At 41.6% G+C, this 13,147-nt stretch overlaps 1 protein-coding gene across 1 annotated transcript in view; it reads right to left on the minus strand.

Moving 5' to 3' along the window:
• The window catches only part of LOC103752250 (NACHT, LRR and PYD domains-containing protein 1a-like), a 53,891-nt gene that overhangs the window by 38,581 nt on the left and 2,163 nt on the right, over positions 1-13,147 (minus strand). Inside the window, exons 4-5 of the mRNA XM_017795023.2 lie at positions 1,884-3,225; positions 1,474-1,788 (exon numbers count right to left, since the gene is read on the minus strand). Coding sequence (XP_017650512.1) covers positions 1,474-1,788; positions 1,884-3,225 — 1,657 coding nt within the window. The remainder of the gene's footprint in view (positions 1-1,473; positions 1,789-1,883; positions 3,226-13,147) is intronic.

Below are 13,147 nucleotides of genomic sequence, written 5' to 3' on the forward strand. Positions count from 1 at the left end.
TAAGCCCCCACCAACAGTTGGGTATGGCCTTAATCACTATTAATATTCTTAATTTTCAAAAACATCAGTTGAAATCCTGGTTTCAGAAGCATTGGGGATGACAGGAGCAGAGACCCCAGAAGCATTGGGGATGACAGGTGCAGAGACCTGAGGTATGGGTAAGGTGGAAGGACCCCATTATGGGGCAATGGAGAGACCCAAATCCATTGCTAACCATGGGTCGAGGCTTTGGCTGTGTCTACCCTACAGGAGATTCAAACCCCATATGGGTGCCTGTGAAAATCCTTAAGTGGATAGGCCAGGATCTGACTGACCAGCATGATGGTCCATGGACAGTAGTTCATGAGACAAAATTCCTCTATTTATATCCATCTGAGGTAAAGGACCCAGTTCCTTGGCTTCATTGCCAGTCAGCCTCTTTGACAACTGACTGATTGGCTAAAAGGTACATGGTCTCAGAAGTATTTCAACTTGTCCTACGCCATGACTTGCTTTGTTTCTCTTGATAATGCTTATCTTTAAGTGTCTTTACCAGATAATTCGGTGACAGAGGACCCTTGGAACTGCCATGGCCAACCTCCTCATGATTACGGACTCCCCCAGGAATATACCCCCTCCGGTTGCCCATGCTTGGCTAACCAAGTTAGGCAGAGACTAAGACCATCACAGGCCGGCATTACCCACATGGCTGCCCTTAATCATGACACATTTTTAGCCAAGGACGGGTAAGATGTCCCATGACAAGCACTCCTAAGACAGGACATGCACATGGCCAGGTGTATGGTCCAATGATGGGCAAGGCTTGGGTCAGAGGTGACACAACCTAAGACAGGCAAAAATGCATAAGATTAGAGGAAGGAGATAGCCATCTCTCCTCAGGGTGCCGTCTATGAAATGGGTAACCCATGAAATAAAGTCAGTCTGGCCTTATAAAATAAAAATAAAAGGGGGAGATGTGGGGACCTAAAAGCCCGGCCTTGCAGAGGTTCGAGAGGAAGTTACTGGGGCACGGCCTGACTTGTTTTAAAAGTCTAAAGGATACTTCTGCACTGCTTAGCAGTGCGTGGTCAGCGTGTGATCATTCTTAAGATACACCCTCAGTGGGGAGGGGGATTTCCAGATGCCTTTATAAGCTCTGTAACACCTGCAATAAATGAGTCCCTGCTTGACTAGACTCCCCATTGCGTCTGATTGTTCCCAGTGCTGGGGGCAGCAAGGGCTGGCAAATGGTACACTTACTCATCCCCAGTCATCCTCGCATGGGGGTCACAGGCTCAAACCCCCCGCACAGTTCAAGCTCCATCACATGGACAGGAACACAGAAGTGGATTGACAAAATGGTCAGATTTGGCAGTTACCACTGGTATATTCTGTAGCCCTGGGACCAGCTGAGAATGCTTGTGGTGCTTAGGACTAGTGTGCTCATGGGGTTCACGGAGACACCGGAGAAGGGCATGATGTCTTTATACTTACAGAATCATCCTGGGGGCCCTCAGCACTTGTTCCTGCTGTCTCCCCACATTCAGTTGAAGCCTCCTCACGTCGGTACAGAACTTAATCCAGAAAGTGACCATCAGGAGTTCCACGTCTGTCTGGACCACTAAATACTTCACATTTGTCTGGACCAAGGGATGTTCAATAGCCATCACATCATACATCCTTATTTTTGAGGTATTAAGCATCTCCTGCAGGAGCTCTGTATCCTGAATCTCGTACAGACAGTGGAATATCCCTCGAGAATACTGTTGTTGGCGTTGGGCCTCTGCAAAGACCTTCCACAGTAGCTCCCTCTTTTCCCAAGGCATCCTGCGATCTCGTACAGACAGTGGAATATCCCTCGAGAATACTGTTGTTGGCGTTGCGCCTCTGCAAAGACCTTCCACAGTAGCTCCCTCTTTTCCCAAGGCATCCTGCAGGGGAAAAACTCTATCTTTTTCACCCTCTGTTTATTCAAAAGGCCAAATAAGAAGTGCATGGTTGGTGTCTCAAACAAGTCAGGCCTTCCAAACACTTCTATCCATCCTTGCTCAATTCTGTAGTTTTCAAAATCACTCCTCACCTTATTTCCCAAGACAAAGGACATTGCTGCAAAGAACTCTTGGAGACACAGATGAGCAAAGCTGTAGCTACAAGGACTGGGATGCTTTTGAAGGAAACCCATCTTCATGAAAGTGGTGACGACAGCCTCATCTAACCCCTGCTTCCAGAGATCTCTTTCACTGAACAGACTCCTCCTTCCCCAAATCCCCTCAGCAGCTAATGAGCAGAGGCCCCTGAGCTTGGTTCCCAGGAGCTGAGTTGGGAGACTCTTGGAAAGGTAGTGCAGACAGAGGTCTGTGGTGGTTTTAGAGGTCAGTGAGAGGTCTCCCCTCTTCTCCATCTGCTGTTTCAGGAAAGTGCAGGTCAGCCAGCACACCCAGGGCACCAGGCACAGGGTCATGAGTGTGGGATTTGATTTAACCAAATGTAAGGCTCTAACTGCTTGACTTTCCTCTGTGAAATAATTGTAGAAATATTCTTTCCGACCAGACTCAGAGAATCCCAAGACTTCTACCCAACAGGGCTGCCCCAAAGAAGGAATGAGCTTCTGGAGAGCTGTGGTCCGAGCTGTGAGCAGCAACGAAGCCTCAGGAAGGATGGATTTCCCCAGTAAACTGCCCAGCAATGTGTGAACCGGCTGTGGCTGCCTCCAGTGCAGACAGAGCTCAGGATTCTGCTCCTTCAAGACCCATGCTGGCTCGTCCACACCATCCAGGATGAAGAGCACCTGCTTGGACTGAGACAGGAGCTGCCCCATGGGAACCACAGGGGCAGGCTGATCTTTTGCAATGAGCTCAGCCAGACTCAACATCTTGCACTTGGCCAGTTCTCTGCAGCTGAAGTAGAAGACGTGCTGGAAGCGATCCCTGTAGAGTTGGCCTTCCTCCCAGGCTCTCCTCACCTGCCTGGCCAGCATTGACTTCCCAATTCCAGCAGCTCCCTCCACTATGACTATTTGAGCTTCTTTCTGGCTACCTGGACTTGTGCCAAATATGTCTTGAATCCTAATCAAGTTTCCTCTCTCTTCTGCTGTGTCCTGAGGCCAGATTTCCATGACCAGGGGCTCCTGACCTCTTGGGTGAGATTTTTGTAGAAGTAGCAGTTCTGTGAATTTTTGGAGCAAATCTTCATTTTTCTGGAACTCTGTGGGGCAAAGATCCTTTCTTTCTTGGTTCTGGCATCTTTCTGATATGATTTTTAATAATAAAGGAACAATAGAACATAAGTATGCACAGTAAAATTTTGCATCTACCTATTCATCCAAAAACTGAATAAATTTAGGCACCTAAATATAAGCAACACGATACACTGGCTATACTCAATGCTATACTCAGTGCAATAGAAAGAACATGATCATTGAAGTAGAAGTTTCTAGTTCAATTCTCGATCAAGTAGCATACTTTGCATTACTTTCATGCTTCAGATATTTTTCAAGGTCTTGTTCTGTGTCAGACAGTGCCCTAGGAGCTGGGCATAAAGAATAAGTGGAGAGATAAAATTCTGTCCTCATTTGGTCTTTGTTATGGGCCACTAGGTCCACTGAGCCTCATATTTCCCACCTGTAATTTGGGAACTGTGCTCTCTCCTTTTAGGAGGTCATAGGACAGTGGAGGAGACTGGGGATAGAGGAGCCTATGTTTGGATGTTTGCTCCTGACTGATTCCCCCACTGGCCTCTACCATTGCAGAACCTGCAACAGTATTTCTCATGTCCTGTGATAGTAGGTATGTGATAGTAGAGGATGTGATTGTGGTTCTGAGGGTGCACTTGTGGCCAGGAATGTTGTACAGTTAATGTTCCAGGACACAGACATGATTACTTGCCCCCAGGACTAGCAACCTGAGGTATGTTTCATATTGCCTCCCAGATACCTTTAACAGTTTAAAAACTTGGTTGTGGCTGTTTTGTATGTCTTCTGACCCATCAAATCTCATGTTGAAACTTAGTTGCCAATGAAACCGTATTGTGACACAGGTCTAGTGGGAAATGTTTTGTGGCACAGGGATAGGCACCTCAATAATTAATGCCTTTCTTGTGGAATGAATAAGCTAGTTTGAGAAGGGACCCCGCCCCGTCCTCTTCTGCAGGTACCTGCTTGCCTCTCTAACTTTTTTCTCATGAACAGAACAGCATGAAAGTCTCACTAGAACTTGAGTAGTTGTAGTCAGCTAGTCTTAGACTTCTAGCTTTAAGAACTATGAGCTAAATATACATCTTTATAAGAAAAAATTTATTGAGCCCAGTGTCCTGTAATCTCAACACTCAAGAGATAGAGCCATGAAAGTCAGGAGTTCAAGGCCAGCCTTTGCAACATAGTGAATTTGGGGCCAGCCTGGGCTACATGAAATGATTCCTTAAAACAGACAACAGGAGTTGGGCAGTTGGTGCATGTCTTTAAGCCCAGCACTCAGGAGGCAAAACAGGCAGATCTCCATGAGAGCAAGGCCAACCTAGTCTGCATAGCAAGTTTCGCCAGTTAGGGCTACAGGGAGACCCTGTCTCAAAACCAAAAACAAAGAAACCAAAACCAAAACCAAAACCCAAACCAAAACCAAACAAACAACAGCACTAATAAAAATTATTATGTCAAGGCAACAGAAAACAAACTAAGACACTTGCTCATGGTGAACCAGTTCCACAGTGCTCCACAATGCACCTTTGCTATTCATACCCTTTCCTGCCTGACTTCCCCTCTTTCCTATCAGTGCATCCTAGAGTCGTTGCCCCAGTAAATTACATGCACAGAAATTCCAACTCAAGATTTGCTTCTGAGGGAACTCAAGGTGTGACAGACAGGAGGATGCCCTGTGAACAGGCATTCTAGTTAATTCCTGGACACTTATGTGCCATGTCCAGAGCTGTTCTTCCTTGGCCGGTGTGCTGGAGGAGATCTGGGAAGAGTGAGGAGTGTGGGATCAATTTATATTATTAGCCCTTGAGAGACTGGCTTCGGGGAGGGCCACACTGCTTCTGAAATCGTAACCCATAGTTCTACCTTCATTATTTCCTGTGAGAATTCTTCTGAATTGCTTTGGAGTCCAGCAGGCTGGTCACCTGTGACTGTGTCTAGGGCCTTCCCTCCTCAGACCATGTCTGCCTGAGGTGCCAAGAAAGGACTCAGCTCTTTCCAGGCCATGTCCTCTAAAACCTTCCAGTTTGCATGGACAGAGTCTGACCATGCACATATACAAATCTTTGTAAATTACATCATACTTAAAAAGGACCCGTGACTGTGGAGAGTATTCAGCAGTTAAAGCACTTGCCTTACAGGCATGAAGACTGGAGTTTGGATCCCCACGACCAATTTTTAAAAATATTTTATTTATTCTTTTTATTTTATGTTTCTGAGTGTTATGCCTGCATGTATATAAGTGCCCAGGTTGTTCAATGCCCACAGAGGTGAGAAGAGGGCTTTGGATCTCTTGGAACTGCAGTTATGGATGGGTGTTAGCTGCCATATGGGTGCTGGGAATTGAACCCGGGTCCTCTGAAAGAGCATCCAGGTTTCTTAACTGCTGAACCACCTCTCCAGCTTGAAGACCCTTTTTTTCTTTTGGGGGTGGTGAGAAAGTGTCTCCCTGTAACCCCAGCTGGCCTAGAACTTGCTATACAGACCAGGGTGGCCTCAATCTCATGGAGAGCTGCCTGCCTCCACTTCCTGAATGCTGAGATTAAAGGCATGCACCATCATATCCAGTCATGCTGGGTTTTAATAGCAACTCCCTGTAATTCCAGCCTCAGAAAGCAGAGAAAAGGGATACCCAGAGTAAGCTAGTTAGCCAAGGTAATCCTATTGATGAGCTGTGGGTTTGATTGAGAGATCCTGTCTCAATGAATAAGATGGGGAGCAATTGAGAAAGATGCCTGACATTGACCTCAGGCCTCCAGATGCACACCTGCACACACATGTACCCCTCTCCAACATGCAAACACAGATATATATGTGCATGTACACCATATGCATACACATTCAAAGAAGACAAGAGCAAAAAACAAATCCATGGCAAAACAGATGGAACCGGTAAATATTATAGTAAGTGAGGTAACCCAGGTCCAGAGAGACAAACACTGCATGATCTCTTTCATATGTGGATCTGGCTTTGAACTTTTAGATTGTGTGTTTAATTAGGAATGTCTGTGGAGGGCAGGAAGCTAGAAAGTGCCCAAGGGAGGGGGAGAGGGAAAGGCCTGAAGGGATGAACAAGAGAAGAATTCATATGATGTGAAAGTATGGGGGGAATACAGGGAGTAAGAGGTTGAAGTGGGGCCTAGAAAATGGGAGGAAAAGGAAGTAGAGTGGGTGATGGGGGGCTAAACAAACTAAGTATGTATGAAAACCCCTTATTGAAATCTACTACTTTACAAGCTAATTAAAAAGTATAATTAGAAAAAAAGAAGGTGTTTGAACACAGGTACCCTGCATTGGTGGACAATTGTTTTCTTAGAAAACATTATTAAAGACAAGTCCCAGTGCTGGCATGGGATACTTCCCTATGACTTATTGGTCAGGGAGCCCCCAGACAGCCCCAAACAACACAGGCTACTGCTACTGCTCTTGGCTGTTAAACATAACTAGATGATAAAAGCTTATTGCTGAAGATGTAATACACTTTGCTTGCTGAACATCGAGAAATCAAGCTGGGGCTGAGCTGATGTCTTCCTGCTGGCTGACTTTCACAGTGCCAGAAGGTGTACATAGGACACTGAGAGAGAAAGATCATCAGTGGTATTACCTAAGGTGAATCCTGCCTTCTGCAACACTGGCCTGCCAGGCTAGATGTGTGTACTAGTGCAAAAGTGGTATGACTTATATGGATGACCAACTACTGTCTTATTGGATTTGATGGATGCTCCATAGGAGGGAATTCATGCTGGTACTGTAACTTTGGTCAAAAAGCCATGGCTTGGGCTCTGTCCACAAACTGTCCCCCTTCTTGCCTTGGGCTTTTGCCCACTCCTGCATACCACACCAGCCTTAGCTCTGTGACCCCTTTCTGATCTTTTGTCAGAGACCTTCTCACTAGCTTTCCAGAACCCAGCCATAGAACTTCTATAGCCTTGAGTTCCCTTCACCTCTCTGGAGAGCACTTCACTAATTGGCTTGGAACAATCTGGACCCACCAATAAAAAAATCAAAAAGTGAGAACCTGAAGCACATACCAACTAGCTTTTCATACTTGAGCAAAAAGAAACCAAGCTACATCAACAATATAAACAGAACCAAACTCCAACTAAACAAATGCAGACTAGAATTCATATCAGACACATAGCCAATAAAAGACATCCATATCCCCAAATGACAATGCAAAAACACAAATAAGAAAAACTAAGAGAATATGTTTCCACGAAAACTGCCAGTCCTACAGAAGTGTACTACAATGAGAATCACCCAGAGGAACCTCAAGATGCAGAATTTAAAAGAAAAATAATAAACATGATCAAAGACCTTAAAGAACACACAGACAACTCAAAGAACTCAAAGAAGATAGGCATAAACTTGTGATAGAAACTCAAGAAAATACAAATATGTGACTGAATGAAATAACAAAAATTATTCAGGACTTGAGAGGTGAATTCACAAAAAAGATAGAAATATTGAAGGAAATCCAAGCTGAAATGAAGATGAAGTTGAAAAATTCAATAAGTCAGTTTGTAATGATAGGAGAAAGACTCACAAGCAGAATAAATGAAATGGAAAACAGAATATCAAGTCTCAATGATATAATTGAAGAATTGGACTGCTCAAACAAAGAATATGAAAAATTAAAAAAAAACAGGAATAGAATATGCAGGAAATGCGGGACACCACAAAAGAAAAAATCTATGCATCATAGGCATAGAGAAAGGAGAAGAATCTCAGGTCATTGGCATTGACCAGATCTTTGACAGGATTATAGAAGAAAACTTCCCTAAATTAAGGAAAGAAATACCTATACACACACATGAAGTACACAGAACACCAATTAGACAGGACCAGAACAGAAACTCCCCACAGCATATCATAGCAAAAAGTCTAAATGTAAAGAACAAAGAGAGGGTACTGAAAACTGCTAGAGGAAAAACAAGTTACATATAAACCAAAACCCATCAGAGTTACAGCTGACATTTCAATGCAAACTATCAAGGCCAGAAGAGCCTGACCCAAAGTATTCCCAGTTCTAAAAGACCATAGATGCCAACCTAAAATCCTTTATCCAGCAAAATTGTCTATTAGTCAAAGGGGGATGGAACATTTTCCATTACACGAATAGGCTGAAAGAATTCATAGTCACCAAATCAGCCCTACAGAGAATACTTGAAGCAATACAAAGGACCAAAGATACCCAAGCAGTTACACAAAGAAAACAAAGAAAAGTATAATTACAGAAACTCAAAATAGGATCAAGAGCACAAACAAATTAAAATCACAGTAACCAATACACATCTTTCAACAATAACTCTAAATATCAATGGCCTCAACTCCCCAGTCAAAAGACACAGGCTAGTGGAATGGATTAAGAAACAAAATCCATCTTTTTGTTGTCTTCAAGAAACTCATCTGACCTTCAAGGATAGGCACTACCTTAAGGTGAAAGAATGGGGGAAAAATTCTAAGTTAATAGCACTAAGAAATAAACAGGTGTTGCAATTCTAATATCTAACAAAATGGATTTCATATTAAGACTAATCTGAAGAAATAAAGAGAGTCACTTCATTTTAATCAAAGGAACAATTGACCAAGAAGATATTACAATTTTGAACATATATGCACCAAACTCTGATGCACACAACTTCTTAAAAAACAATACTCCAGGACTATAAAACAGAGATTAGCCCAAACTCAGTAATGGCTGGTGACTTCAATACCCCACTACTATCTCCAAAAGGTCAGTTATACAAAAAATAAGCAGAGAGACATCTAAATTGAATGACATCATACATCAAGTGGACCTAACAAATATCTACCCAATATTCCACCCAACACCAAAGAATACACTTTCTCTTCAATAGCCTATGCAAGTTTCTCTAAAATTGACCACATACTAGGGCACAAAATGAGTCTCAAAAAACAAAAAAATTGAAACAGTTTCATGCATTCTCTCAGACCATAATGCAATAAAGCCTAAAATTAACAACAAAAGAAGCTCTAGTAGCTACATGAACTTATGAAGATTAAACAACACACTCATGACTGATGAATGGGTCAAAGAAGAAATTAAGAAAGAAATAAAAATACTCTTGAAACTAAATGAAAGGATAAAACAACACAACACAACCTCTGGGACACTTTAAAAGCAGTTCTAAGAGGGAAGTTTATAGCTCTAAGTGCCTGCATTAAAAGAATCGGAATGAGCACATATAAATGTCTTAATTCAAGACTCTGGGAAAGGCAAGAACGAATCAAACTCAAACTTAGCAGATGAAAAGAAATAACAAAAACTAGAGCAGAAATTAATGAAAAAGAAACAAAGAAAACAATACAAAGAATCAATGACTCTAAGAGCTGGCTCTCTGAAAAGCTAATCAAGATAGACAGACCCTTCCCTTAGCCCAGTTAACCAAAAGAAAGAATGAGCAAATCCAAATCAACATCAAAGATGAAAAAGGAAGCATCACAACAGACACCCAAAAGATCTAGAACATTATAAGGGGATACTTTAAAGATCTATACTCTATTAAATTTGAAAATCTAAAAGAAATGGATGAATTTTTAAATTCATGGAAATCAGCAAAGCTAAAGCAAGAAGAGATCAACAGCTTAAACAGACCAATGACATATAAGGAAATTGAAACAATAATATAAAACCTCCTGACTAAAAATATCCCAGGCCCGGATGGATTTAGAATTCCACCAGACATTCAAAGAAGATCTACAAACAATACCTCTTAAAATATTAAAAAGATAGAAAAGAGGAATAACTCCAAAACACCTTCTATGAAGTCAGTATCATGCCAAAACCAGTAAAGATGCAACAAGAAGAAAACTATAGACTCATATACTTAATGAACATAGATGCAAAAATTCTCAACAAGATACTTGCAGACTGCATACAGACACATATTAAAAAGATCATCTGCCATGATCAAGTTGGCTTTATTCCAGAGATGCAGGGATGGTTCAATATACATAAGTCAATAAATGTAATAAATCACGTAAATGGACTTAAAGACAAAAGTCACAGAGTCATCTCAATAGATGTAGAAAAGGCCTTTGGAAAAATCCAAAATACATTTATGTTAGTCCTAAAGGGAATTGGAATGGAAGGAACATACCTCAATATAATTAAAACTATATACAACAAACCTAGAGTCAACATCACTCTAAATAGAGAAAAATCAGAAGCATTCCCATTAAAATCAGGAATCAGACAAGGCTGTCCACTATCTCCACTCCTTTTAAATATAGTGTTTGAAACTCTTGCTAGAACAACAAGACAAGAGAAGGAAATCAAAGGAGTATTAATTGAAAAAGAAGTCAATTATCCCTGTTTGTGGGTTATATTATATGTAAGAGATCTCAAAAATTTCACCATAAAACTGCTAGAAATGAGCAACACTTTCAGCAAAGTGGCAGGTTACAAAATCAACTTACAAAATTCAGTAGCCTTTCTGTATCAGAGAAAGCATTCATGGAAACCCTCCCATTCACAATAGCTTCAAAAAATTTAGGGATAAACTTAACCAAAGACATTAAAGAACTTTACAATGAAAAATTTAAATATTTTAGGAAAGAGATAGAGGAAGACACCTGGGAATGGAAAGACCTCCCATGCTTGTGGATTGGTAGAATTAGTATTGTGAAAATGACCATTTTACTAAAAGCAATCTATAGATTCAATGCATTGCCAATCAAAATACCCATGACATTATTCACAGAACTAGAAAGCATTTCTAAAATTCATGTGGAATCACAAAAGACCCCAGATAGCCAAAACAATCTTGAGCAAAAGGAGCAATGCTGTGAGGGGATCGCCATACAAAACAAACAAACAAACAAACAAACAAACAAACCAACCAACCAACCAAACAGCCAACCAACCAAAAGGCCACGACTTGGGAGGTCATAGGCCTTAGAGTGAACATGCTAGTACTGTTTTGCTAAATGGAAATGTCAAACTGACTTCTAAATGTTTATGGTAATACTCTTAGTTTAGTGTTTCTCTCAACTTTGGCCAGACAAGCTTCTCTCTGAACTGGGTGGCAGTTAATGTAGAGATTCATAATGAGTCAAAGTGCAGAGAATAAGTGACTTTGAATGTTTGACACTAATTGAGACATTTAAGATTTATTTATTTTTTTATTTTATGTGTACATGTGTGTACCTGAGTGTAGGTGTGTGCACCATGTTGGTGTAGAAGACAGAGAGATCAGAAGAAGGCATTAGATCTCCTACAACTGCAGTTGCAGGTGGTTGTGAACCATCATTTGGTTGAGAGGAACAAAACTAGGTCTTCTGAAAGGACACTAAGCACTCTTAACCACTGAGTCATCTCACCAGAACCCTAAATGAAACATCTATATTAATATCCTTACCTCCAGGCTCAGGGAACATCATGGAAGAGGAAGCAGAAAGAGTGTAAGAGACAGAGGGTAAGGAGGAGTGCTGTGAAATGCTGTCTTCTAGTCATGACATGGCCATTGTACTCATGAACTCAATGCAGCTATGGTTACATGCACAAGACCTGCACAGGACCAAGCCATTAAGATCAGTCAACATTCTAGCAGGCAGCACTAACTGGACTTAAGCGATTACAAAAAAAAAAAAAAAAAAAAAAAAAAGAAGCAGGACATGAAGGTGGGAGAGGGATATTTTGGGATCCCTGAGTGGAGTGGAAAGAGGAGTTGAGAGTGGATATAATCAAGACAGTGGAAATAATGCTTGGTATGGTGACACACACCTTTAATCTCAGTACTCAAGAGGCAGAGGCAGCTGGATCTCTGTGAGTTCCAGGCCAGCTGGGGCTACAGGAGGACCCAAGCTCAAAAAAATTGTAGAAATGTATGAAATTGTCAAAGAATAAATTAAGGATATTCTAAATAATGAACAAAAAGGTAAAAATCTTTTGTTTCTTAAGTTTGGTTCTACTTAAAGAATTTCATATTCATAAATGGCTTTAATGAGTATCATTTTAATAGGTTCATAACCAGGGCTCAACACACTTCAGCAACACACACACACACACACACACACACACACACACACACACACACAAACCAACAAAAACAAAAACAAAACAGGTAGCTGAGTGACTAGAGAGATGGCTCAGTGGTTGAGAGTTCTTGTTCTTGGAGCTGGAGGGATTTACAAGTGGTTAAGAGCACTAGCTGCTCTTGCAGACAACCCAGGTTTGATTCCTAGCATCTAGATAGTGGCTAACAACTGCCTGTAACTCCAGTTCCAGGGGAATCCAGCACCCTCTTCTGACCTACATGGGCCTTGCATGACACAGTATGCTTACATACATGCAGACAATACACTTATATACATAATAAAATAATTATATATATAAATATATAAATATTTCTTTTTCTTTGAGAGCACCCAAGTTCAGTCCCTGGAACTCATGTTGGGTGGCTCATAAGTACCTGTAATTCCAGATCCAGAGGATCTGATACCCTCTTCTGGGCTCCGTGGGTACACATGTGTGTAACCATGTCATGGCTGACTTTGGTTAACTTCACACACCTGGGAAGAGGGAATTGCTTCTATTGGATTGTCCTGTGGGAATATCTGTGAGGTGTTTTCTTGATTGTTGAGTGATATGGGAGGGCTCAGCCCACTGTGGGTGCTGCCACTCCTGGATAGGTGGTCCTAAGCTATATAGGAAAGTAGGCTAAGCACAGGTCAAGAAAATTAGTATGTAGGGCTCCTTCACGGTCCCTGCTTCAGCTTCTGCTTCCAGGTTCCTGCCGTAAATTCTTCTTCTGGATTCCCTCAATGATGAACTGTGATAGGAACATGAAAGCCAAATAAACCCTTCCTCCTCAACTTGATTTTGGTCAGAGTGCTTTATTACATCAATAGAAAGCTAAGTAGGACAAATACACACACACACACACACACACACACACACACACACACACACACCAACAAAAAATTAAAATAAAATTGTTTGGGCTGGAGAGA

The sequence above is a fragment of the Nannospalax galili genome, unplaced genomic scaffold, assembly GCF_000622305.1.
Source record: "Nannospalax galili isolate Female #2095 unplaced genomic scaffold, S.galili_v1.0 scaffold146, whole genome shotgun sequence".
NCBI classification, from domain to species: Eukaryota; Metazoa; Chordata; class Mammalia; order Rodentia; family Spalacidae; genus Nannospalax; species Nannospalax galili.